Consider the following 26,212-nt stretch of genomic DNA (forward strand, 5'->3'; position numbering starts at 1 on the left):
AGAGGGAGTTTAATTTGGAACATAATCGGTTCTTCTGTGGATCTGCAATAATTAAATGTGTGTCTATGGAGGGGCAGCCAAGACAACACCGTTCTTACTCACTCAGAGCTTAACTGTTGCTTTACTTCAGAGAAAACTGGGAGTAAAATTTGCAGCAGAGCCCTATTTAGTGCCAGCACTGCGAGATTCTCCTCTGTAAGCTCCCCTCAGCTGTGCCCTGCTGCTGACCCTGAACTGTCATTTGCAATAGGACTAAAATGCCACCTCCCATGCTTTTCCTAGAGCAAGCTGGCATTTCATGACAACTGAATGTGAAGTTGCCTGATGTAATTACTATGAGGAGTAATAGAGAATAGACATTTTGAGTGTCTAAGGAAATGCTGTGTTCTGAAAGCTTACATATTTGGTTGACTTCTGGCAGCAGATCCCTCCTGTCAGCAAATCCGAGGAATGCCTTTGCCACACTCTGTTGCTTGGCGAGGATTAAGCTCCAGTGTCCAGCTGAACCAGACTAATCCTCAGGCCTGTGCTCAATGAACTATTTGTGAGCCTGTTGCATAACGAGTCGGGGGAGCCCTCCTGGCTCTCCCGAGAGCCCTGGGAAGCTGCTCCCACAGCCCCGTGTGGGGGCAGCACGTCGGGAGCAGCCCGGGCTCAGCTGGGAGCGTGGCTTTGGTGTGGGCTTGGTTGGCTTCGGGCACCCGGAGCTCTGCACCTTCCAGCTGGTGAGTCTGAGTGGGTCATGACACCAAGGCCGAGAGGGTTCAAGTTGTTCCTGATTCCTGAAGTTGCTCCAGGCTCTGTTGGGCGGGGATGAGCCTCTGCAGCTGCTTCCCCCGTGGAGGAGCCTGAATTGCTGCCTCTCTCTAAGCACTGAACATCTGTCCCACCCTGCCAGGCACTGTCCCTGCTGTGCTGAAAAGCTCCTCCCAGGCTGAACCCTCAGCTCCTGATGGATGGCTGAGCTCTCCCTCTTCCCCCTTTTAGGCAGAGTGAAATACAGAGCTGGTGTAGAGTGGAGAGGAGGTCCAGGAAAGGCTGTTGAAGCAGAGATGTGACCTTTCTTCCCCTACATCGTGCATTGGCTCCCACAGAGTTTCTCTCATAGAGGAAAGAGGGAGGGTCAGGGCAAAGAATAAAAGATAGTTGTTTTACTCAAATTGGCTCTTTTCTGGACGGGTTGACATGTGGCAATGCCCATATCCAAAACCATCTGGTCCTTACTGTGCTGGGCCGTAAAACCAGGAGTACCTCCTATACACAGAGTATCATAAAGAAAACTTTATATCACACTGGGGACTGGGCAGTTTTATTGTTCCTTCCAGAAGGAAGATGAGAACTTGCCCGGTTTTTATTCCAGTGTATATCCACACTGTGTAAATAAATTTGAGGTGAACACTTTTAAATGCATTTTTACAGCTTGTTTTGAAGGTAATGGAAGCAGATTAGCAATATAAAACTGCTACAGAAAGTCCTACTTATTACTGTAGGAGACTTGACCTGAAGATAAACATGACCTGGAGTAATGACAGTCGTGGAGGCTGAATTGATGCAGGTGAAGAGCTGTTGAGAGCTGGGAGATACTTGTGTCTATACACATGGGGTAAAGTAGGATATGTTAGCATAAGAACATTGCTAAAAATAGCCAAACAGCCCCCTGCAGTGTGTGGCTTGAAACAGGAAGATACACAACACAAACTGTGGAGCTTGGTTATCTCACAAATTATTTCTGTCTCTCTATTATCATTCAGAGGACATACATGACTGCAATGTGCACAGCAGCATTTCGGGCACCTGCTTCAGTGAAAATTCAGAAGTAAATGTTTTTCCTTTGGAATTCATTTAAGAAGACCTTTCTGCTGTTGTAAGGACACAGTTTCATATGCTGCTCTCAAGTCAATTGTAGGCTAATTTAAAAATGCTGTTGCATCCTACCCTGCACTGCTGTCTCATTTGCCTCACCCTTGGGGTTTGAGAGCAAGTACATTCTGTAGAGATAAAAAAAAAAAGCATATTGTGTCTGTCTGCAAAATTACATGTACACACGTAAAATCAAGGGACTAAAATACTGGTTTTAAAAGCAATTTAATCAATAAAGGGTTATTTACTCTTTAAAGATTCAAGCATAACACCATGGACAGTTCAGGGCCAAGAGGACTCTGTGTGCCTCCAGCAGTTTCTACACCCCAGGGTAACTACTATGGCATTTTGTGTTGTGGTGAAATGACTGGAGCAAAAGGGCCAACTGGATTCTGGGCATGAATAATCCAGCACCGCATAAGTACAGTCTTAGTAGTCTACAATGAATATAATAAATATATTTATATAAAAATATTTATAATTTAAATATAAACACCTTTCCCCTTATTACATCTATTATATAAATATATGATTTTATATTATAAAATAGTATGTATAATAATTATCTATAAGTAAAATATATTGTAATATTTTATATTATAAAATATATAATATATAATATTTAATATATATTATAAATATAAACACCCTTTCCCCTTATTTCAATTCTTCTGTTTGTGAAATAAGTTTTAAGATGCCTTTTGGAGCTGGAAAAGGACTGCAAGGCCTCTCAGATCGTATTTTGTAATTATGATGGTGCACCTACATTTAATGAGAGACAGAAGACATGAGTTTTTCCCTTCCTGGAACTCTTGGCCTGCAGCAAAGAAAAGCACTAGAACTCCACATGTCTGCTGAGCTGCCCTTGTTGGATGTACAGCTGGAGACTCTCCTTAGCCTCCCATCCCAGTCTGAGCAGGCAATTAAACCTTGGGGAAGCCTGGAGCTGGTTGGGGAGGGATGGGGGTTTTTTTCCACTGTGAAAGGCAATTAGCTGTAAATTGTACTTAAAGAGTTTAACAGCACAACACGCAGCTCATCTTCCCGTCGCCTGCGTGTTTATACCTGAGAATTAGGTTGTGATGTTGTTTATTTACTGGTTCGGAAAATGCCTTCATCAACACATTCCCTCCAGTGACGTGCCAGCGATGATCTGCCGATGATCTGCCGATGATCTGCCGGCTCAGCAGGTCCTGGCTGCTGCTGGGGCAGGGGCTGGCCTGGGCAGGACGGCAGCTTGGTTACATGGAAGGCTTTTCTTCAGTCCCATTTCAAATGGAAGGCTTTGCTCTCTGTGCTGCTTGCTTTGTGGCACAGCCCTGGGGCCCCTCTCTGTCCTGCAGTGTCCTTTGTGCCGTGCTGTTCTTCACTCCCATGGGCAGCGACAGATACGAGGGAATAAAACCATCCCCACACCTCATGCCAGTCCAGAAGGAAGAAATAAATAGTCCTTTTCAGGTGATTGCAAAGTCCTTCAGTTATCCCTCTGTAGTGTTGCAAGTGTTCTTCCTAAGGAGTTTAGGGGTTTGGTACTTTATGGCAGCCTTTTTGTGTATATCTTTTAAAATGTTGCCTTGGAGTGACCTCCTGACAACCTGCCTCATCTGCCCCTGTCTATCACCAAAGGGATGTTTCTCCCAAGCCATCATTGGGATGTTGACACCGCTGTGCATCCTCCTATGGCAGGATAGTGCAGAATTCTGGTTGGCATGATGTACAGACGGGAAGTTCATAACTGACAGACTCTTTATTCCTTTTATGATTCTTTTTTCCCGTTAATATCTTGGGTTGGATCTTAGAAGTGAAAGCAACAAAAGCATTATGGCTCATTCTGAATGTTTGTGGCCCTCTTTGTGTATTAATCTGCTTGTATATCTGTGAAATTTGGGAACTCTGGTGCTGCATATGTAAATAAAATTAAATAGGATGTCTACATTCCTCAGTGTGGGGGCAGTGACTGTGGGCAGGAGGAAGAGCTGTCCAGGTCATGAGCTGTGTAGAAATCTGATCCTTGGGAGTGTTCTCATTTTCTGCTCATTCTTTTTCCAAACGCTTTGGTGATCCTAGAAGTGAGAAATTAATCTAGTCAGGTTATTTCCTGATCACCCTCCCCAAAAGAGAGTTTGCCCTTCATTGGCCTTGAAGGAACAGGAGAGCTCCAGTTCCTGGTTCAGGGATGGGAAAATGCAAGTGCCACTGCAATGCTTTAGTTTCATCCCCTACTCCAGCCAGGGGGTCTCTGGAGGGAAAAGGTTGTAAATATGATAATTTTTGTTTTGGCAATTGCAAAAGTTCAGCTATTGTGACTATTCACTTTTTAAAAAAATCATCTAAATGGAAACACCGGGGCTGAGACTTCCCAAAGCAAAGCCCTGTGCTGTCAGCATTAGGCACATATTTTTAGGAGTACAAACAGAGGTTGGTTTTCCAGTGCCCTGTGGTGTCCCATGAGAACCAGGCTCTTCCAATGTGCCCTTGAAATTCCCACCCTCAATCCTGGATCCAGATTTTGGGTTTTTTTCCAGAAGCTCTGAACTTGGTTGCTAAGGTGACTGTGCCATTTTATTTAATTTTTTAAAGGCAAAAGCCTAATTTGTACCTTTAAACTAATTTCCAGAGGTGTTGGTCCATTGCTCGTGTGATGAGTATTGTGGTGATGAGTATTGTGACCCTTCATCCAAGTGGGTTATTGGGGGAGGACCTTGACAGACTTTCATTGTCTATTCAGGAAAAGGGTTTTATAAATATAAACCCCAGCTCTTGGTATTGGCAGTAACACTGATTACCCAGGGAAGGGTATGCTGGATTAATAAAACTGAGATTATCATCTGGGCTTCCATTTTCCAGATTCCTACCAATACCAAGTAGATGTTTTAGACCTTAAAGTCATATATTGAACTAAGACTGGAAAGGGTAACAGAAAAGTCTCTGAATCACCTCTGATCAGAACTGGTTTGTCCTGCTATTTGAACACTTTGTTTACAAGTATTCTTTTAATATAGCTCATGACTTTCATGAAGATGAAAATGTTATTCTCGTTCCCTCAGAATTAAACATTTACAGCTGCAAATGGTGTCTTTTGTACTTGTAAATTTTATCTTGTTAATATTTATAAATTCCACTACAAAACATACTTGCACATAAGGCATTAATGTAGATTTTATATTTTCTTACAGGGTGCCATAATATAAAGAGTATAAAATCTGAGTTGGAACATGCAGTAAAAAATATATGAGCTTTTACTATGCAGAGAGGGAACAAAGTAATTACAGTGTGATGTGTTTACTAACCTTCTGAAATGCACTCTTTCTGTGGCTTAGAAAAAACATGAACAAAATAACATGGTGGCTCTGTGTCTCCTCAGCTGGGATTCCCAGATGGTGGTTGATAGCAGCCAGTGCAGTTTCTATGGAACTATAAAGGTTTTTGGAATTGTTCGACATCACTGAATACGTTTACTGTGGTTTTGTCTCATCTTCCAGTGTTTTTCCCTTCATTTCATATGCTTTTGCTCCAATAAGATCACACTTGTTTCATTATCCATCTGTAAATCAAGAGCAACTCTGAAACAAGCCATACTGGGAAAACACAGATGAATAATCCTGCTAATAATAATCTTCTTGGTGTCTCCTGCCCTGAAAATCGCTGTCTTGTTTATCTGTGTGTATATTTGTGCAGCCAGAATACTCTCTTCATCTTAGGATGAGGCAAAGTCCCTAAAGATGCTTAAACCTTTTGTTCAGGGAAGGCTTTTCCCAAAGCTGTATGTGTTTCCCCACACTGCAGGAGGATGATTTCAATGCAGATATGTCTCTGAACGAGAAGGAGCCTCGTTTTATCATTCTGAGAGTGATTGTACTGTGTTCTCTTGCCAGCAGGAGTAAGTTTTAGCAAGATGCATCTGAAAGATTTAGTGAAAATGTAAATATTGATACACTTTTACTTTCATAAAACAGCACAGCTTAAGTAAAATGCATATTATGTCACCTGCTCTTAAATTCTGTCCTGTGGGGAAATGACAGCTTCATCCGAGAGCAGCAGGACACTGCTCAGAGCTGGCACCAGGGAAGGTCTGGCTCTTTGTGCTGACTGACCTAAATGCTCTTTAGCAGTGTCAGGTGAAATAATAACTAGCCTACTTCACTGCAGCATTTTAATATGAAATGCCACATTTACATGAACAGAAGAGCCAGACATGCCTCTCAAAGCTAAATTGTTTCTGCTTTCTTCAAGCAAAGGTAGTTGAGTTTTATCTCTTATTTTTCATATAAGAATACTCTGGGTATAAATACTGAGTATAAATACAAAGCTATTTCAGTAGGCTTTGTTCCAGCACCTGTCTCAAGCCTCCCAGGTTATTCTGATTACTGTCAGCTACGTCCTGGTTTTATCCTACCTGAGGAATTATGACACTATGTCACTTGGTTCAATCTGAAAGGTCACTTGGATTATTTATACAGCAGCCTTTCCATACTGCAAACCAAAAATGTACATCTATATTGAGCCTTTTATTGGAAATCATAAGCATTATCTATTTTAATATAATTAATTGAAAAATCCATATCATTTACACTATTTAAGTAGAATCATAAGACTAAGGGAAGAGGTTGTTTCCCCCAGCAAACTTTCTCTCATTTTTGAGATTGCTCTACTTACAGAGCTTTAGATTTACAGCTTTTAAGGACCATTTGCCAAGAGCTGCATACAGATTTGGGGGTTTATACCTGATGTATGTTATGCTTTAGCCATAAATAAAGCAATAATGGTGAAGATCTGCATCCTCACTCCTCCACACTGGAGCCAGGCAGTGTGATCTGTAGCAGCTGATTCCCTGGGGCTGATGTGCCTGTTGTTTGAGCCCATGGAATATTAGCATTATTTCAAAACTGTCTGCAGTAGTTGGGTTTTGAGCACAACAAATACAATGAGGAAGGTTTATGTAACTGTTGTATTGACAGCACGGCAGAGAGAGTCTGGGTGGCTGAGTTCTGACAAACCCACTGAGCTCCAAAAAGAGAATGGGGCAGAGAAAACTTTCAAAACGTGGCTAATGACCAGCCACCAGTGTATACTTAAAATACAAAATTACATCTTCAAACCTCTTACTGGAGCCGTCAGGGAAACCTCATTTGAAATGAGCACCATGCTCATTTTGGTCTGGCCTCCTGGCTGGAGTGTGTCTGGCCACACTTCACAGAAACAAGGCAAGAGGAGATGCTTTTTTGTGCCTTTTTCTTTGCCCCAGAGGGGAACGTTCTAATGGCTTTGGTAAATTGATTAAATTATGTTTTGATTGATACAGACTTCGAACATTCAGTGTGTTTCCGGATGCTTCCTCTCACACAGCCTGACTTGCTCCAGGCGTTTGTTCCCCGTTTTGGGAATTTGCCAAGCTCTTCCTCACTAGCAGAGCTGCTCAGAGCACAGGCTGTGGTTACCAGACCCCCAGAAGGCCTGGTTAGCTGCAGTTACATCCAAATTCTGCCACTTCTGCTTTCACGTGAAGTCAGATCTTCTCTGCTTCCTTCATGGACAGGGAGGGAGTTGCCTCCCCTCAGGGAGATGCTGTTCTGTCACCTGCAGCTGTAGGTGTGAGTCAGCATGTTCTGAGAGCAGCAGGGCACAAATAGTTCTCCCAAATAAAACTCCCTGATTTTTTTTTCCCCCAAAGCTTATTGCATCCCTCTCTGTGTTGGTATCACGTGCTCGGAGTTGTATATGTAGAATCTGCTTTATGTAGAATTAAAGTGTGAGGAATGAGCCCTCTCACTGCACAGGAAAATTCTATTCTGGACAGAGAAAATCTGGCAGGCAGTTGGAATTAGTCTGAGTAAGGGATGAATCCCTGAGATTTTTACGTGGTGATTTTGGTATAATAAAATTCAGCACAGACAAGAAGTTATTTTGTTTGGAAAACTTTATAGAAATGTCTAGACTTTAGCAGGTTTAAAATAATTAATCCTTCATCTTTAGAAGTGAATTAATTGGAGAGTGTATGTGACGTTACAATTCCCTGCAGGACCACCATGGAATTATGTAAAGCCATGTACAGCATATGCAGGAATTTTCACCAGATGTCTTTTTAAGAGTGTATCTTTGACTTAAAGGAGACAGTAATTTGTGACAGACTGTTCAACTTGTGTTTGGGTGGAGGAGGAACAGGAGGAGAGAAGGAACTGGGGTTGGTGTATTTTACTGCACGGTAAAATAATGGTTGAAAATTTGGGAGAAACAATGGCCGATGTTTTTCCTATTAGTACATGAGTTCTGTGGCCAGTCTGTGAGCAGGGTTGGAAGTTGTACCATCATTATTACCTGAAAGAGAAATCTTATTTCTGAACACCCAGACAGAAGCAACATTTGCACTGAATTCCAGTTTCTGCATGGAATTCTGTTGTGCTAGGGAGGTTTGAATTCAGAGCTTTTTATTTAAACATGTGATTTTTTTTTTTTTTTTTTGCTTTACATATCTTTGTTTGCATTGCAAGGAGGGTAGATCTAGGTCTGTGGGCAGGTTTTTATCACAGCTCCTTTGATTATGTTTTAGGTGAGTTGTCACTGAAGGCCAGCCTTGATCATTCTGTCACAGTGTGGAAGGCTTCACCTTTCTTCAGTGTTAATGGTTCTTCTTCCTTTCAGCTGTCCTAAAATACAACTTGCTCTCCACAATCCCAGTGCTACTGAGTACAGAGCGAGAGCTTTCTTCAGACTTAACCAACCAAAAAATCCCACCCTCCCAGCTCTCTGTCACAGAAGGATGATGGCACAAACTTTAACTGTCTTGGAAAAGGCTTGTAGGTGCCATTGGCACTCACACAGTCTCCATTTGAGGGAATAAATAAGAGTTTTGTAGTGCCTGTCAGGTGATCTTTCCACATTGTTCAAAATGTACTTGTTTCCTGTGAATTTCAAGAAGAATCCATTTGAAATAACTCCTGCTTGGACTGTTGGACTGTTTCATTCCTTCTGGCTTATGGGGGAGGTTTTGGGACAGCAGAAAAAGGGATGCTTTGAGTGTTTTGCTATTGGTGAAAGCTGATTTGATGAATAAAAAACCCAAACCCACAACACCTTCCTGCTATCGATACTTTAGTCCTTAATAGCTGGAGTATGCTCTAAGTAGATATTTAATATAAAATAAATGTAAGGAAACATCATCAACTGAAGAGTATGAGGACAGGCTCTGCTGCTTTATAAGAGGGTCAAAGCAAAAGAAATTATTTCATTGATGTCTAGCCCAGGTAAATTCTTTGTGGAAAGAGAACCATGTAAATATAGATGCTTCATTGCTGCCAGTTTTAAGTTACTTGTTAGAAATTCCTTGTGGTGGGTAACAAAAGACTGCTGAGTGATGTGGGAGAAAAACCTCTGGAATGACTGCAGAGCAAGCTACTGATACGGTTTGGACAGACTCAACTGCTTGGGCAATTATTTTTGTACATTTTGTAAATCATCATTTAGCTGTAAAAACTAGAGGACTGAGTCGTCAGAGTATCAGATGCAGAGTCGCAGGATTAAAAAGTCTTAATTTCTCTGATTTAGGGGTTTATTTTGGTAGGAAGAAAAATAACATTAAATCAAGTATGACTGGATTTCTTGATGTTCAGTTTTAAACTGATTGAGCGATACTTCACATTTCAATCACTTTGCAGTTCATAATTTAAACGAAAGATGGCATAATATCCAAGCTGGTGATCCAGTCAAGGAAATGGAGAAGGTTTCTAATGCTTCTTATTGAGCTACAGTTACCTTTATTTTTCTTCTGTCTCTAGGATGTCAGAATTCTCTTCCTAGACTTAAATACCGGGGGATTTAGTTGATAATTAAACATGTAAGTGCTTGTTCCACCCTATTTTCTTCTTTGCAGTGGGGTTGCAAACCTCAATTTTGTGTTATAGGCTTCGGGCCCAAAGCAATAGTCTGCTCATGGTGAAGATGATGGGGAGGTTTGATACTATATCTATAATATCTCAATATTCTCTGTGCCTTTCCAGGACTGGAGGATGGATTGCAGAGGCCTCCTCCCTGTACCTCACATTTAGGGGATGTTCTCAGACACTGCTGGAGAATCAGGAGGGGTTGGGCTATTTTACACATAGGCCACATCTCACTCTCAGGTTTCCACTAAGAGTAGGATTTTTCCTCGGGGTTGTTCAGGAACAAAATATCTGCAGTATCTGAGAAGAGCTTTGGTGACCAAGTGTTGGGTTGTGCCACCTCTTTGGTTTCACCCGCTGTGGTTTCCATAGTGAGTTCTGCTCCTTAAGCCTGGCTTTAACTTCGATTTAGGAGTTCAGATCCGCAGTCCATAAAATATTGTTCATCCTAGGAACCTTCTGAGGATTCTAGATGGCTCCCCCTCTATGAAATAGCCTACTCCATCTTCAGCTCCACTGTCAGTACCTGTCAGGCTCATCAGACCCAGAGCTTTCTGGTGTGGTTTCCATGGAATAACACTGCCTGGAACTGCATCCCTCTTCCCCACCACCCACTCGGTGGGAGCTGATACCAGGAACTGGCCATGCTCTGCCCTCAGCCCTGGGCAAGCCCATCAACAAAATAAAGTGTTCTTGTAATTTAGTTTTCTGGCTTCCCGACAAGCAGAGCTCTGAGCACACGAGGATGAATTCTACCCTAGAGAAGGAGGAAACCTCTCTGGTCAGATAACATAAAGAATACAAATCGATTAAATTGCCAGTGCTCTTGCAGTCCTGTGTGTGTTGGGCTGAGGAGGAAAAGAGATTGGAGTCCCTTTGAGTCCAGAGTATGTTTCCTGCACGTGGATGAAGATAAGTAACACTGATATAAACTGATTCACTGAGGAATGTTATCGTGGGGGCCAAAGATCACCCATTTACAGTGCATTCTTTTATCACCTCAAGGTAATTTTATTTGCCAAGATACTGCAGTTTGTAGCATGGGCTCCTAAGACAGGAGGTGGAAAAGAACATATTATGGTGGTAAAGCAAATGAATTCACATTTCAAATTCCTTCCCATTCTTAATATCCAACTGGTTACCAGCTTGTCCTAAGATACCTGGGGTGGTTCTAGTTGCAAATTAACTGTTTGCATTTGAAAGGGTACCTACCCTTAACTGTACCATGTAATTAATTAGCATAATGGATTTTAATTTTCTTATTATCTAAGATTTAGATGAGACTTAATTTAGTCTAAGATTTAGATGAGACTTAATTTATTAAATGTTTCTGAGACAGGACAAAAGGTCAGTCAAAAGCTAAAAGTGCTTTCAGTGCTGTAGTTTATTGCAAATTAACCTTTTTGTTTGGGGTGACAGAAATGTGATTTCTTTTGCCATTTTTACCTTTTGAAAGCAGTGAATTAAAATATGCTGTGGTTTATGATATAGGTGCCTTGCTACTCACCTCATGGGGCAGGTGGTGGTTGGTTGTGTGGAAATTTTCCTTCAGAGGGCTGCTCAAAGGAGGCTGGGCTGTGTCAGGCTGCCCTGCCCGGTGCTCAGCAGTGTGTGCCATTCAGTGAAGCCCCTCTGGTTTTCCCTTGGCAAGAGGACGGGGGGAACATAATTTGTTTTTCTGTTTTATCTCAATTCAAAACAAGGACTGCAGTAAGTAGTAATTTTAAAAGACAAAAACTTAGCACCTTGGTGTCTTCACACTCTCTTTATTCAGTGTGCAGTTGTGCCAAAATATAACCTTTGTACACAGCATAAAATTCGGGAGTTCTGCCTTTCCCAAAGGAAACAAAATATATCCTGTTCATCTCTGAACAAATACGTACTGTGCACAGTCATGTGCAAATTGTTTCCTCTGTTGCTGTTTTGCTAATGGTGCCTTGTAGAGGTTTAAGGCAGATCTCAGAGAAGCCTTTTCGGTGGAGGTCTGTGTCACAGGGGCTGCTCTCCGGGTGTTCTCTGCGTATCTAACAGTGGGGACACGCTTTTCTTCTTTCATTTAACATATCAGCACATTAGTTTTCTGCATGGAAGAATTTCAAAGAGGAGTTCTCCTGGCCCTTTTCCCCCTTGCCATCCCTGTGTAGGTGAGTGTTGTGAAGAAGGTGATGTGAAGATGTGCTGCCATCTGTACTCAACAGCCCCATCTCTGCATTCTATGCTGGTGTGCTCAGCATAACTGGCCACAAACCACAAATATTTCAATCTCCTTAGGCTTGAATTTATCACTCTGTAGTAATAAGTAACCTGCCTCCAAATCCCTGATGCACTGCATGCAAAAGGCAACACTGTCATTTAGATTTGGTGTTTTCTGATCACTTCATCCCTCTGGTTTAATAATGCCTAGAAAGGTAACGTAACGTTATCCTGCCCTTTTACATCTTGCCTGTTTCTTCAGGTTTAGAGAGACTTGTGCAGTAACTGCATTTTCAGGTGTGTGATCTGGAACTGTCAGTGGGACAGTGGCACAGACTGGAGTGCCCTGTCTCAGCTCTGCCCTGCCCAGGCAGGATGGGCACGTTTGCACTCAGAGGGCAGGCAGAGGTGTCCTGTCTCCCTGTGAAAATAGCCTGGGCAGCCCAGCCTTTCTTCTGGGAGTTCCTCACATTCCATGGAGAGGTCACTGAAATATGCTGTGCAGCCCTCCAGGCTCCAGGCACGAAACTGCGGAGCAAAAACACACCTTTTTTTTTCCCCCCACTCTTCATTCCGTGTCGGCGTGGGGCGTTTTTCCGAGGTGCATTGGTATTGCTTCCTCTCCTGTTTTTGTTTACATCTGGCTCAAAACACCATTATAAAGATCACCATGGAAAAAGTCAATATTTGTTGCGTAATTTTAGGCAGGATGGAGTTTTTATAGTTCCTGAGTCTGGTTTGTGGCCTTAAGTGAATTAGTGAGGCTCAGCCTTGGTTAGCACACAGTGGTGTGTCGGTGTTGCAGCTGTTCCCTGGGTTAGGTGTCTGTAGGGTGACCTTAGTACATAACAGGAAGCTGAACATGAGCCAGCAGTGTGCCCAGGTGGCCAAGAAGGCCAGTGGCATCCTGGCCTGGATCAGGAACAGTGTGGCCAACAAGTCCAAGAAAGTGATTCTTCCCCTGTACTCAGTGCTGGTGAGGCCACTCCTTGAATACTGTGTCCAGTTCTGGGCCCTCAGTTCAGGAAGGACATTGAGGGGCTGGAGCAGGTCCAGAGGAGAGCAATGAGGCTGGGGAAGGGACTCAAGCACGAGTCCTATGAGGAGAGGCTGAGGGAGCTGGGGGTGTTGCGCCTGGAGAAGAGGAGGCTCAGGGGAGACCTCCTCACTCTCTGCAACTCCCTGACAGGAGGGGGGAGCCAGGTGAGGGTTGGTCTCTTTTCCCAGGCAACCATCAGCAAGACAAGAGGGCTGGGTCTTCAGCTGTGCCAGGGGAGGTTTAGGTTGGACATTAGAAAGAATTTCTTTGCAGAGAGGGTGCTCAGCCATTGGAATGGGCTGCCCAGGGAAGTGGTAGATTCTCCGTCCCTGGAGATTTTTAAAAAGAGACTGGATGTGGCATCAGTGCCATGGGCTGGGAACCACAGCGGGGTTGGATCAAGGGTTGGGCTTGATGATCTCAGCTGATTCTATGATTCTATGATTCTGTGAACTCCTTTTGCATCGTGATCACTGCTGGGAACGGGGGTTTGTTGGTTTGTTTTCCCTTGGTGATCACCTTTGCACTCACATCAAGCCGTGAGCAGAAGGCCTTCATGAATTGTGTGGAATGGGGCACTAGTGCTGGCACAGGATCAGCCTGAGGAGGTGCAGCTGCCAAAAAGAAGTGTCACCTCTGTCAATGTTTCTGCGTTTGAATCAAGTCTTTTATCCAAATCACACCGTGTGTCTCCATGCTGGTGGATTTGACAAAAAGGGAATAGAAATAAATACATTCCCATTGTATGGGAATGTAAAGAAATACTTTAATTCATAAATACTGAATTAAAAATTGTTGCATTGCACAGTCATGCACTAAGACAGAAGCCATGAAAATATTTTCATTAAATACCCTTAAGTCTAACTTTATTAGGTAAATAATAAGACCTTCCTTACAACCTTGTTCTTACCCATGTGTTTAAATGTGCAGTTAATGAAAAAGTGATTTCTTTACCTTAAAATTGGATTTTGGTCAATTTTTTAATTATTATTTATATATGGAAATTTCAGTGATGCTTGCCATTTTACTAACAGTTTAAACTTAGTGGTTGCTATCAAAATAAGCAACTGTAATGCAATCTGAGCTTCAAGTAGAAAAATTCCTGGGTTTCAAATGCTGCTTGCAGAAAGGCAAGTCATGGAAAATATGTACTTCTCCATGGCAGGCACTGCACATGTGATTTCTCAGTATAGGGCATTATACTGAGCCAGATGTCACAAGTGCTTGGGGGAAGGCAGTTCTGTGCAGAACAGAAAGTAGCAACATTCTGATATTTACTTTAAGACTGACTAGTAATTACTTTCACAAGCTTTCAGACAGTTTTTATGGAATTTGTAATTCTTTTCACGCATTTCTCCAAAGAAACACAATTCTGTATTTTTCAGAATCAGAAAATATTACTAAAAAATGTTAAAACCAATCATGTGCTTTTCTACTTGGCATTACTGTGTGCACAAAACCCACTGTGCACACAGAAGCTCAGACATCTTACTAAATATATGAATTGTGCAAAGAGGGGAAAAAAAACCCCAAAACATTAAATACCAAGTAAACATAACTGTGCTTTTCTTGGGGATCGAGAGCTTTGAGATGTTGATGACATGAAGCACAACTAAGCATTGTTAATCTCAGCTGCCATTAATCCCAAAGAAATGCTTTTTGCAGACAGCACACTATTACTGCCATGAAATGAAAGCAGGAAAAAAAGAGGAGGCTGTGGGGGACCTTCTGGTGTAGCATATTTTTAAGGGATGGTTTGGGTTTTGTTGGTTTACATGGGGTGTTGAAAAGCATTACATACTGTGTATTACCTCCCTGCACTACCTGTGGCATCTCACTGTGTGTCTTCTGTTCAGCTTTGTTGAAATATATTTTATTCAGTGACAACTGCTTTTTTGGTCTTTTATTATGACTAAGTAAGGCTGGAAGGAGGAGCTCGTGGTTTCAGCTTCTCCTCTGTGAGGTCTGCTGTTTTAGAGCACCAGGAGATGTTCCTTACATCCTCAGTTTCTCTGTCTTGACCCTCATGAGCTTGGTGCCCACCACCTGTTCTCAGTAGTGGCCCCAAATGCACAGCCAGAGAAGCCCTGGAACTCAGTGAGTGACTTGGGGTTGCAAACGCTTTAGGTGTGTCCTAAGCTGTGGGAACTCTGGATTCATTGAGGAAGGTGGCACTCCAAGTGAGAAAAATGAGGGAGCCAGGAGGGAATTCTGAAATGAAGGAGGACAGCAGGGAATTGGGAGTCAGGAATCCCGCCTCTGGTCTTGTACATATTTCACTCTGAAGAGACAAAAGACTTTTATATGTATAATGGTATCAGCAGAGCTGTAATTACAGTCACGTTGTATTTCTGGTCCAGAGTCCTGCCTTTATTGCCCTGAGAATGCAGATTAGAGATTTCCCTTTTCCTTTCCCTCTCACTCGATCTGTGATTTCTGGTGAACAGAGTGGCCTTCTGGGCTTACAGATGAATTTCTTTCTAAGGGGCTCTCTGGCTTCTTGTCAGCCTCTGTACTGCCTCTAGGGGATTTCCAAGCATCCACTATCCTTCTGTCCATGGATTTGTGAGAAGAAGGTGTTTTCTCTTGAAGACCCACGGCTCAGTGCTGACTGACCTGGCTCACAGCATCTGCTCCTCAGGTATCGTTTCACTGCTGGGCTCAGTGAGGGCAACATCAGCAACTGCTGAAAGCCCTCTGCTAAATTCTCTTCAAAGGGAGGTTACATTTGCATGAAAAAAAATATTCCACATGCCTGTGGATCTACCAAGAGAAATTTTAAATATCTTGATAGTATTATAATGAAATGTGGTTTTCTGGCAACTGATTAATTTTGTGGAAAAGCAAAACTGTGTCTCGCTGTGAGCTGCACTGTGGGGAGCAGAGGATGAACACATCAGCTCAGGAGCAGCGTGACCAGCATTTCTGAGCTCTCTGAGAGAGACACCTAAATCCTGTTCTGCAAAGCTCTGCCTAATGTAACTTTTCCCAGTGCTGTTCCTGGGGATGTAAATAGCCAGGCAGCATTACAGCACACCACTGATACACTTTACAATAGCTCCTCACACATGGGAGCATTTGTAGGATCAACTACTGACCCTGAGGGACAAAACCAGGTCAGAGTAGTGACAGCAGGGAGTTTTGAATCAGGAATCCTGGCTCTGGTCTAATGGTTTGACTGCAAGCTGAGCCTCTTTAGGAATTGTTTCTGTCGTTGCTGAGATTTTGTACATGTGCTTCGCAACTTGCTGTAGTTTGCAGGGTTGCCTGGTTTGCATGCTCCCACCCTGGATAAATCAGTGTATCTTAGCATTTTGAAAACCTGGTATTATGTGGAATTTCCTTTATTGCTCCAAAATCATTGCTCTTATCCAAATCTTGTAGCCAGGGGTAAGGAGGGACTTCACTGCAGAGCAAAGCCTTTCACAGGTGAGGTTTCTTTAGAGAGGCCAACAACAGACACGGATCTTTTCTCCCTCTCCAGAGCAAAGCATCTTGTTTTATGGGAGGGGATAAAGAAGCAGAACACATAGAGAGATCTGTTCTATTTTTAGTTCTCCCACTGATCTGCAAGGTGACTGTGAGAAGTTATTCTCTTTTCCCTCTGCTCTGCTTTATACTCTTTGTGCTTCACTATTCCCATCCTTCTCACAGCAGTAATGCTGGTTTATGTTTTGTAAGATTGGGGGGCTTTGAGACAGACAGTTGCAAAGCACCACTTTGAGTATCCAAACCATTGAAGTCAGTGAAGATTTCCTTTGCCTTAAATAGGCTTTGGGTCTGTTCTTAGGAGAGCAAAAAGACTACAAAGATTCATTGTTTTGCCTACTCCATAGCAACCAACAACATAAAGCCTTTTCCCAGATGTGTTTGTTTAAAGGCTTTATAAGTTCAGTTTAAAAGCCAAACTGAAGTTGGAGCTATTGTTTTATGCTGATTTTTGTGTATTGGCATTTAAAAATTAAATGAACAAGTACACAGTCATAGGAAATGCAAAAATGTGTATGAGAGAAGATAAGAAATGCACTTTAGGGGGGACACAAAACTGGGATAAGTACAGCAGCGTGTCAGCTTTTGAAGAATTACCTGGCATATTTGAGAATTCCTGTGTAATTCCAGGTCATGTGGGAACATTATGATGTTTTATACAGTCAGAGAATCAATTACTGTTCATTGATAAGTCTCACTGTGCACCAAAAGAGGATATGGTGAACGGGCATTGTGCTGTGCATCCTTGAAACTGATACATCTCGATCTTTTTTAAGGAACACTTGGTTTACGTGAGGTGTACAGGTAAGCATGAGAAGCAGAGAATTCACCATGAGAGGGAGGAGGTGAAGGATCCATATGGGTTAGCATATTCTTTTCAGTGGATGAATTGGATTAATATCCCCCCAAGTCCTACTGTGAGAGGAATAACATGTATTTTGACCTGTGAATGCATTTTATTGTACAATGCTGCGTGGCTGTATTTATACTCTGCTGGAAGAAAACTACTCTCTGGTAGTTCCTTCTATTTTTTTCTCTTTGTAACCCTTTGCATTTACTCAAGCAAAATGCAAGATAAATGCCCATTTCAGCCTTTTACATCTTGGAAATAATGGTGTATTAAATGTGATTAAGTTGGGAATTACCCTTTAAGCAGGGTCATAATTACTGTAGATTTAGATGGCATGTTGTACAAATTGCTGCGTGCTCATAATTACAAATTGAGTTTGTTGCACTCTGGGGGTTTATAAACTTTGTTTTAGCCATTAACACATTAAATAGCAGTGATTTATGTAAATCACTAGATAAACCAAAAATTCAGTGTTGTGCTTAATCTAAGGTTTAATTATGTTTCTGTATTAGAAATAAAACAGTGTTAGCTTTATCAAAGAAGGTCGAACAGCCTAAGCATATATTCACTGCTGAGACATTGTTAAACATGAGAATGGTAACGAAGCTGGAGCAGCCTTTGTAAGTTTGGCAGTGCCATGTGCTGGGTACCTGACTGAAAACTACAGCGGCCCAAAGTGAATGAAGCAGCAACTACAGCGAGTGGGCACAACCAGCTCTTCCCAAGGTCAGCCACTGCTTCCTTCAGAATTATTTCCTCAAAATTCTGGGCTGATCTGGTGAGTGTAAGTTCATGGTTTGAAATCTGTGTTCACTTCCTCTTGCACAGAGATTTCCCAGTTCCTTCATTTTTGCTTAAGTCAAGTTGTTGTATTTTAATGGCTCAGAGATAACTTGGTGTTGGGCTGTTAGTTGTGCTCCAAGAAATTGCCTGGAATAAGGATACCAGGACATGGAAAATTAGTTTTCTACCCCCTTTCCCTGTGCTACATATTTCTACAATATCTTAGTGGCAACTTTATTGCGAGTTAGATGTCGGAATAGCAGTGGGAGGACAACAGAGTGTATACTTCCTCTTGGTTCTGCCAAAGTTGTCTACCCAAAGTGCAGATAAATAAAGTGGAATAGAAGCCCATGTTGGCTCAGTGTTGTTAGCAGAGCCTCTTCTGCTCTGTCTTATAGAACCTGAAACATCAGCTCTGTATGTTCAGCACAGATGTCATCAGGATGGCAAAGAAATGTATCCATGTGCCACCAGAAAGCTGTCCTAAAAAGTCAAGGTCTATGATAAATGAGCACCTGAGAGAGGATGGATTATGCAGTATGGTTATTGTTACCTGAGGAAAACTGGGTTATGCACTGTGGATCATGGTTCAACGAAGATGGTTTTGGAATGTTGAAACTTAAACAAAAAGTCCCTCCAAAAGTAATTGCATCTGCCTCGACTCGGAAACCACAATGTTGTCTGTGTAGTGCAGCACGAATTTGCTTTTCTGTGTTTAATTCCCCCCGTTGGAATACATGCAAGGGGGGAATATCTACATCTACATATATGTAGATGATTTTGGCGCTTAAACTCTACTTTAAAGAGTTATTAAAGCAAGGAGCGATTTAACAGTTCTGTAGCAGAATGGCAAAACTAAATTGAGAATTCTGGATGCTTGACATTGATGGGGGGGAAAGCTGTATGTAACAATTATCCACGCAGTGTTTGGAATGGGATGTGTTAGCACTGCTTGGTTATTTGTGTTAGCATTGCTTGGTTATTTGCTGATCTAGCATGATCATATCTGTCGAAGGAAGACTGTGTTTGAAGTGGCTTCAGAAAAGCACATTCTTCAAAAAATTCTGTGACTGCTTTTGAGGTCAGAGCTCCTCAGCTGCCCTTTCCAGTACGTCTCCTCCTTCACAGCCCACGCTAAAATTGTCTGCACTTGGTTCCTAAATGGAAACTGGTTTCCAGAAGAGCAGTTGACTTTTGGGAACTGCTTGTGTCTGCTTTGGATTTGTCTCTGTTTACAATTGGAGATGAAGCTTCATGCGAGAGTGTGTTGAGTCAGGACCAGAAAAAAGTGGGGTTGTTGTCGATCTCAGACCTTCTGAAGGGAAGAGACTGTCTGGATAACCACTAGATGTTGAAAGCAGGCATTGCAGTATAAATAGTCTCTGGTTAGAGACTTGCAGTGACATTAAAAACAGTCTGTGTAGGTGTGTCCTTCCTTAACATATTTGAGTTTCACTGAAAGCTAATTAAACCCGGGCTTATTGGAATCCATGCCTAACACCTCCTTAGGAAACTATGCAAAACGCACGCTCGGGCCAGAAGTTTAACGGGGTTTAGGCAAAGTCGCTTAGATTCTTTTTATGACGGTATGTACTCTAAATAAGAGGTACGTTTTACACACACCACGAGGGCACAGCTGGGCCTTTCACTACGCTCGCTCTTGTACCGGATTTCAGCAACATCTTTAGTTTCTCACTAAACTTCGGAGCTCCCCCAAACCACAGAGATCAGCCAGCGCGGCTCTCTGGTGTTATTACAGGATATTGTTCATACGGAGCCTAAGAGAGGGTGTTGCTGCTTGGTCGTGGGGGCCCCCAGGCGCGGCTGCCCCGGGGGGAAGCCCTCGGAGCCGCGCTTTTCCCGGGAATCCCGCCCCCGACGCGTGCGCTGTCCCCGCCGTGCCCGTGTGCGGGAGCGGGGCGGGGCGGGAGGGGCGGCGGTGCCGGGCCCCGGCTCTCCGGCATCGGACCGGCCATGTGGTGCCTGCACTGCAGCTCCGAGCGGACCCAGTCGCTGCTGGAGCTGGAGCTGGAGCTGGACAGTGGGTGAGCGCTGCCGGGCGGCGGGGGGGCCCCGCCGGCACACAAAGGGCTCCGCGCCGGCCGGGCGGGACGGGCTGGGGGGCAGCGCCGAGGGCTGGCAGTGGGGGCGCCCACTTTGTCCCTGGGGGAACCCCCTTTATCCCTGGGGTCACACCTGCCCTGGGGTCACCCCCTTGTCCCTGCGGTCACCCCTGTGCCCTGGATGGGGCGGGGGTCGGGCGGCAGCGCCGTGTGGGTTCGTAGGGCCGCGGGTTTTCAGTCGCGGTGGTTTATCCGCGGTGTCCGAGGCCGCTGTGGTGCCCGAGGGGTGTCAGGCAGAGCCGCGAGTCCCTCGGGAGCTGTCGGGGCAGGGCTGAGCTGAGCGGCGTGCGGGGCCGCTCACACACCGGGGTGTAAACACGGCGTCCGGGCGAGTTTGGGACAGGGCAGGGAATCACATGACCGGTGTCAGCCTGGTGGGAGCTGTGCTGCAGAGCTCGGGACAGGCTGTTCCCGCGGTCCGGACAGCAGAGCCCTGCCCTTGGCCTGCTCTCATGGGACGGCGAGTTACGCTCAGCGGGACCGCCTGGGGAAACCATCATTTGCCACTCGTGCCCTCAGCCGGAAAAGAAAAGAAAATAAAAAGTTCAATTCAAAGGCCTTTAAAGTACTGATACTTGAATAACTGACGCAAGAGAAACAGGCAGTGGGATTTGTGGTGTTAACACACACAGTCTCTGTTGTTATGATGTTGTTAACTACCAAAATAATGTGTGTCAAAAGTGCAGAAACACAGAACTCTGTTCCGTGAGCCGCCTGAAAACTCGATGCACAAACTAGTTTTTCTGGTGTGGTGCTGTGTGTGGATTTATGACAGACTAAAATAGTTATGCTGGCAAGTGCACTTGCAAAATAAATTTATCTCCAATGCATGGTGAAAGTTTATCCCGCCGAATAATTCAGTGAAATGCTGAGCTGTTTGACTCTTAAAGGAATATTCAACTTGAAACTAAAGATAGAAAACATCTTAAATTGGGTGTGGGCATGTGTGGAGAAACATAAAAGGAGGAAGTGACTGGATTCAGTGTAACTACATATGAATGCAGCAGTTTCTTTCCTAGAGAAGAAAGGAAAAACGTTTTTTGATAAAGAAAAGGGTTTCATAGTGCAGTTTAGTCACACATTTAATGATCCCTTAGCCCATTTTTACCCTTAAGGAAAAGATTAGTGTAGGTTTCCTGTGTGGAGTTGGCAATGTTTGCATAAGTGATGTTACCTTTGCATGGCTTGCTACAAAACATAATTCATAACTGTTACTGTAGTGACAGATTTGCCTGTTACACAGTTACATTCTGCTATTCATCATTGTTTCAGACTTTTTTCCTCCATTCACACATTGCTGTGCACTTCCTTTCAGTTAAACTTGATTATTCTGCCTGATGTGCTAAAAGAGGAATTGCTGAGTACTTAGTTTGGATGTTGTATTTAACCATGTCTATTCTTGTGGCAGATACCCTTCATATAAACACAGAATTCATTACATCTATCTAGAGCTTTGGGGGAACTTCAGCTGTGCTGAGTAAAATGACCCATTTTCCTTCTGGTTTTGTACCATATTTGCTTTTGTTGTGGTGTCCTGTTCTAGTTCCTTAAATTGCAGATATTGAGAGTAGTTTATGGGAGTCAGCGGTGTTTTTTTCTTTTGGTTAAATAGAGGTTCAGTGTTGGGGTTTCATGTGTGAAGTCAGCCATCATCCAATTTTTTTTCCTATTTGTACTAATCTGAAATGATTCCTTATCATCAAATACTCTACCTGTAATACAAGATCTGGAGCTAAGCAGTGCCAGTCATGCTCAGTGTATGAACAGCATTCAGTTCTTTGCCCCTTAGGAAGACTGGGGCAGTTAATAAACAATTTGCAGTTCAGATTCATCAAATAATTGGCAACTTTCAGGTAAGAAAACCCGGGGATTCAGTTTTTCACTGGAAAGGGTAAATGCCAAGTTGAACAGTAACTCTGATTTGTTGTTCCTGTTACAGACTTGTATTGGAAGGTTGCTGATTCTTGCAGGGCAAGCAGACCTTCTCTGCCGGAGAAGGTGTCTTTCCCAGTGGTTCTCAGGGTGCTCCTCTGGAGAACTGGGAAGTGATTTCCTGGGATAGACAGCCTCGTGGCCTTCCATGGTTTTTTTCTCACCCTGTGACCACTTCATGTTTGCAAAATGAAAATTCTTTCAAGAGAATTGTGTTTCTATTTGTATGGATATAGAAAGTATTCCTCCAATTGTTGGGTCTTCATGAAAATGCTCTGCCAGCACTTGGAGGCTGAGATTGTTTCGTGCCCATGAGGGTCTCGAGAGTAGGTGCAAGGACTTGGGGTGGAACAAGGACTTGGGGTGGAACAACTGCTGTAGAACAACAGTTCATCTTTATGCTGATCATGTTTTCTGTGAAGTATAAAAATGGCAAGTGGAGGATCAGACTTTCTGAAGAGGAAGGTCTCCTAATGGTGTAGCTGATTAGAGCACTTAGATGATTATTGGAGTGATGCCTCAGATTGTACTTGCCCTGAACATGGATAAGACTCAGCTGTGAGTTATAAAATCTGGCCTGAAAGCAGTCACTGCTCTGGTAGTGATGCAGGGTGTCACCCTGTTACCTGTGGGTGTTTAACAGCTCCCATGGTTCAGTTGTGTTTCTTGGTGTTTAACACCACTGACACTCAGATTTCAGGGGTCTCTAGCAGAACACAGGGAAACAAGAGTGAGGTATTGCTTTCCAAGTGTTCTTTTCCCTACTGTATGTTATTCCAATTGAAATTCAAGACAGTGCATTACCTTAACTTTGTAGGCTCAGCTGTGTGACTCTCAGTGGGTAAAATGGGGTTTACATTTCCAGAATGCTGTCAGGGCATTCTGGAAATATTAATGCCATAAAGATGGCTCGGAAATTATCCACTAGGCCTTCACAAAATTTCAGCATCCCAACTGATGCCCCCTCTTGGTTGTAAACCCATGAGGCTCCCAGTTTCTGTGTGATTCTGACAGGTGCAAAGGAGGGTTCAAGGGACTGTATTTTTGAATATTGTATTTTTTTAAAAAAGTAAAAAAACAGACCAAAGTCTGAGGAGAAGAAACCCCACTGTGTTCCTTTGAGCAGTATGAGACATGGATGTAGACAAGCTGGGTTGTTGTACCTTTTCAGTGCAGGGATTTGCACGGATAATTCATAAAGGACTTTCAGGATGCAGTTTTTTTGCTCTTTCAGCATTTCCTTCGTTCTTTCTCTGTCAGACCCGATGGTAATTTTATCATTAATTTCAGAGCCGGGCATATTTTAATCACACCAGCTGTCAATCAATTATTTCTTTGTATGTTTATTTAATAACAGAACTGCAGGAGACCTCAGAAACTGTAATCAAGATGGAGCCCTGATTGCTCTGTTTGTGACATTAAATATATGAGGATGTGCCCTTAACTCAGGCATTGCCTGATCCACAGAGCAGCTGGAATTACAAAGAGCTGGATCATGAGTTAGGGGAGAAGGTGTGTTGGTGCACTGTTTTTGTTAACCATGCTTTGTTTCAGTGTCATTTGTGTTTAAACAGAGTATGAGCCAAAGTCATATTCCTGAGTTTGCTGCTTTATTTCTGTTACCTTGGAGGACTGCGTAGTTACAAGAGCAGGATCAGGCTCTGTGTTTGGAAGTTCACTTTTAGCATCCTGTATATTGTCATTTTATGTCAAAAATTATGTAAACATAGATTTTGCTAAAGTCACACATTTTTGTTATGCAAAAACAGTTACTGATCATGGGCTTTTTTAGCAAGACTTATTAATCAAAAATATTTTACTTGCACAGTCCTTCTTGTGTCCTTCAGGAATCCATTTGAATTTTATTTAGAGGAGGGACAATTCTACTTAGGGTACAGACAGAGATGGCAACTTCACTGCACTGCTGTGATTCCACTCCAGGTTTCCAGAGAAGAACAGATGCTGCTTTAATCCACTGTAGCACAAAGCCCTAGTATTACATTGAAGGGGACTGCAAATTTAGTTAAATAAATCCTTTTGCTTCCTTACAATAGACAAAAGACCAGAATCATTTTCATGAAATTATTGCAGAGATGTCTTTAATAAAAATAAAGGAAAAAAGCCAAGCTTTGGTATGATAAAAAAAAATCAAACCCTTTTGTCTCTGTGAGAGAAGCAGAAAATTAGAATGATGGCTTTGATAGCCCTTAATACAGGAAATTGATGTATTATATCTGTTAATCAGATTCTTTCAGTAGTTCAGTGTCATCCAAGTTAAACTTGTGCTTAGAAACAAAGGACCCAATTCCCCGTTGCCTTATGCTGTGCAAGCACAAACAAAATGCAGCAGTTATGATTTGTCTTTGTTTTACATTGGTGGCTACAATACAGGGCAGGGCAATGGAAAAAGGAATCCCAAGCTTGTTTTGAGGGGCACTTGCATTGTTAAGTCGCCCCTAAAATTCGTCACATTAACAAGGATGGATGTGTCGTGAGTTTAAATGTTTCGGTAAGAATAGAGAGAAAGAAAACTGACTTCCTTCTGTTTGTTGATCCATACATGACCTTTGCAGCCATCTTTACACAGGGTAAAGAAAACAAGGATGCAAACCTGATGGATTTTCTGTTGCAGGGCACATTTACAGCCAGTCCTGACTCTGCACTGCAGGAGAGTTCACAATTTGTCTTTAATTTAATGTTCACTCTCCACCTTTATGGCAGAACGGATCAAACTCAGTCTCAGATCCCACGGAGACTGAAATCCAGCAGTGGCTGTGGGCACTGGAGCTCAGCCAGCTGTACCCTGGGCTGGATTTCACTTGGGTTCAGCGTTGGAGAGGAGCTACAGCTGTGATGATTCCAGGGGAGATCCTTTCAGTTCTTGTGGCTCAGGTTGGGATAGGCCATGGCAGTGCTTGCACAGAACTCCAGGGGTAAATCTGTGGGAAGGAATGAATGATTTAGTTGGAAATCCTCCTGCCTTCAAAGATAATACCAAAGCCAGGGTTTCCCTCATTGCTTGGGGGGTTGTGCTGAGGAAGTCATCCTTCAAATGACAGGGACAGCAGTGTTCCTGATCCAGCTGCAGTTCCGTGGGCTCTATCAGTTCTTAGGCCTCTATAAAACCCTGACTTTCTGATTGTGCTGCAGTCTAATAATAGTTTTTCTCTCAATCACTCTGCATTCTTAATAGGCAATAAAAATTATCTTTATTTTTATTTCTTACTTGATTTTGCATTATTGCAATATGCTGTGGAACAGCTGTGGGATTTCCGTTCTAGAGGTGTCTGGGGTGATGCTTGTGCTTCAAAGTTAACATTTCACAGGGTGTTGAATGTTAGATAATATTATCAGCTGCTCTTAGGTTCTTAAAAGACAGACAGTTCATTATTTTTCAGATATTCTTTTCTTATATTTTACTCTGTGAATCTTGTTTAGAAAATACCAGTAGTGTGGAGTATTTAATAGAAACTAGTTTCAAGAATGGGCTGATTTTAATGCTTCTAGATTTGGAAGAATGATCCTTTCCAGCTAATGGTTTCCTATTAATACCAGTCATTAATGCCTTGTGAATTGAGAGAGAACAGAGGATTACCTGGAAATTGTCCCAAATGGTGACATGTGGCAAACTTTGATTCCTCTTTTGTTATTAAAATATGATTAAGGTGTTTTTGATTAGGTTAGCCTAGAAGAAAAGTATTTCAGGTTTTCCTACCACAGTGCAGCATATTACACAAGAGTATTTCTGACTGTCTTTGGTTGAGACTTTCAAAATCTGGCTTTGCCCTGTATTTCACTTTCAGTTCACAAAATGGTGACCCTTGTTTTTGGGAGCTGCACTTCTACCCTTGTCCTAAAAAAACATTTTCCACTGCAGAAAGATCTGTGAACTATGTCTTGGTAAAGAGCCCATAAATACTAAGGATTATCTGAGTTCTGTATTTTAGACCTCCTGTTCTTTTGTGGTTGCTGAGCCTCCCGAGCAGCCCCACCTAAGACAAACTGCACCAGCAGGAGCCAGTGCAGTGTGTCCCTGGTTTTGGGGCAGGGCTGCAGTGTGTCCCTG

The 26,212-nt window shown here is 42.9% G+C and overlaps 1 protein-coding gene across 11 annotated transcripts in view; it reads left to right on the top strand.

Annotated features, from left to right (window-relative positions):
- IQSEC1 (IQ motif and Sec7 domain 1) overlaps positions 1-26,212 on the top strand; it is a 332,802-nt gene that overhangs the window by 247,936 nt on the left and 58,654 nt on the right. The window contains exon 1 of one of the 11 annotated variants that reach the window (XM_027666013.1): positions 20,030-20,136. The exons of the other annotated variants lie outside the window; for them this stretch is intronic. Within the exon in view, the coding sequence (XP_027521814.1) occupies positions 20,066-20,136 (71 nt within the window). The 5' untranslated portion in view covers positions 20,030-20,065. Of the gene's footprint in view, positions 1-20,029; positions 20,137-26,212 lie in introns of those variants that run through there. 11 annotated transcript variants of the gene reach the window in all.

The sequence above is a fragment of the Corapipo altera genome, unplaced genomic scaffold (assembly GCF_003945725.1).
Source record: "Corapipo altera isolate COAL_440 unplaced genomic scaffold, ASM394572v1 101, whole genome shotgun sequence".
NCBI lineage: Eukaryota > Metazoa > Chordata > Aves > Passeriformes > Pipridae > Corapipo > Corapipo altera.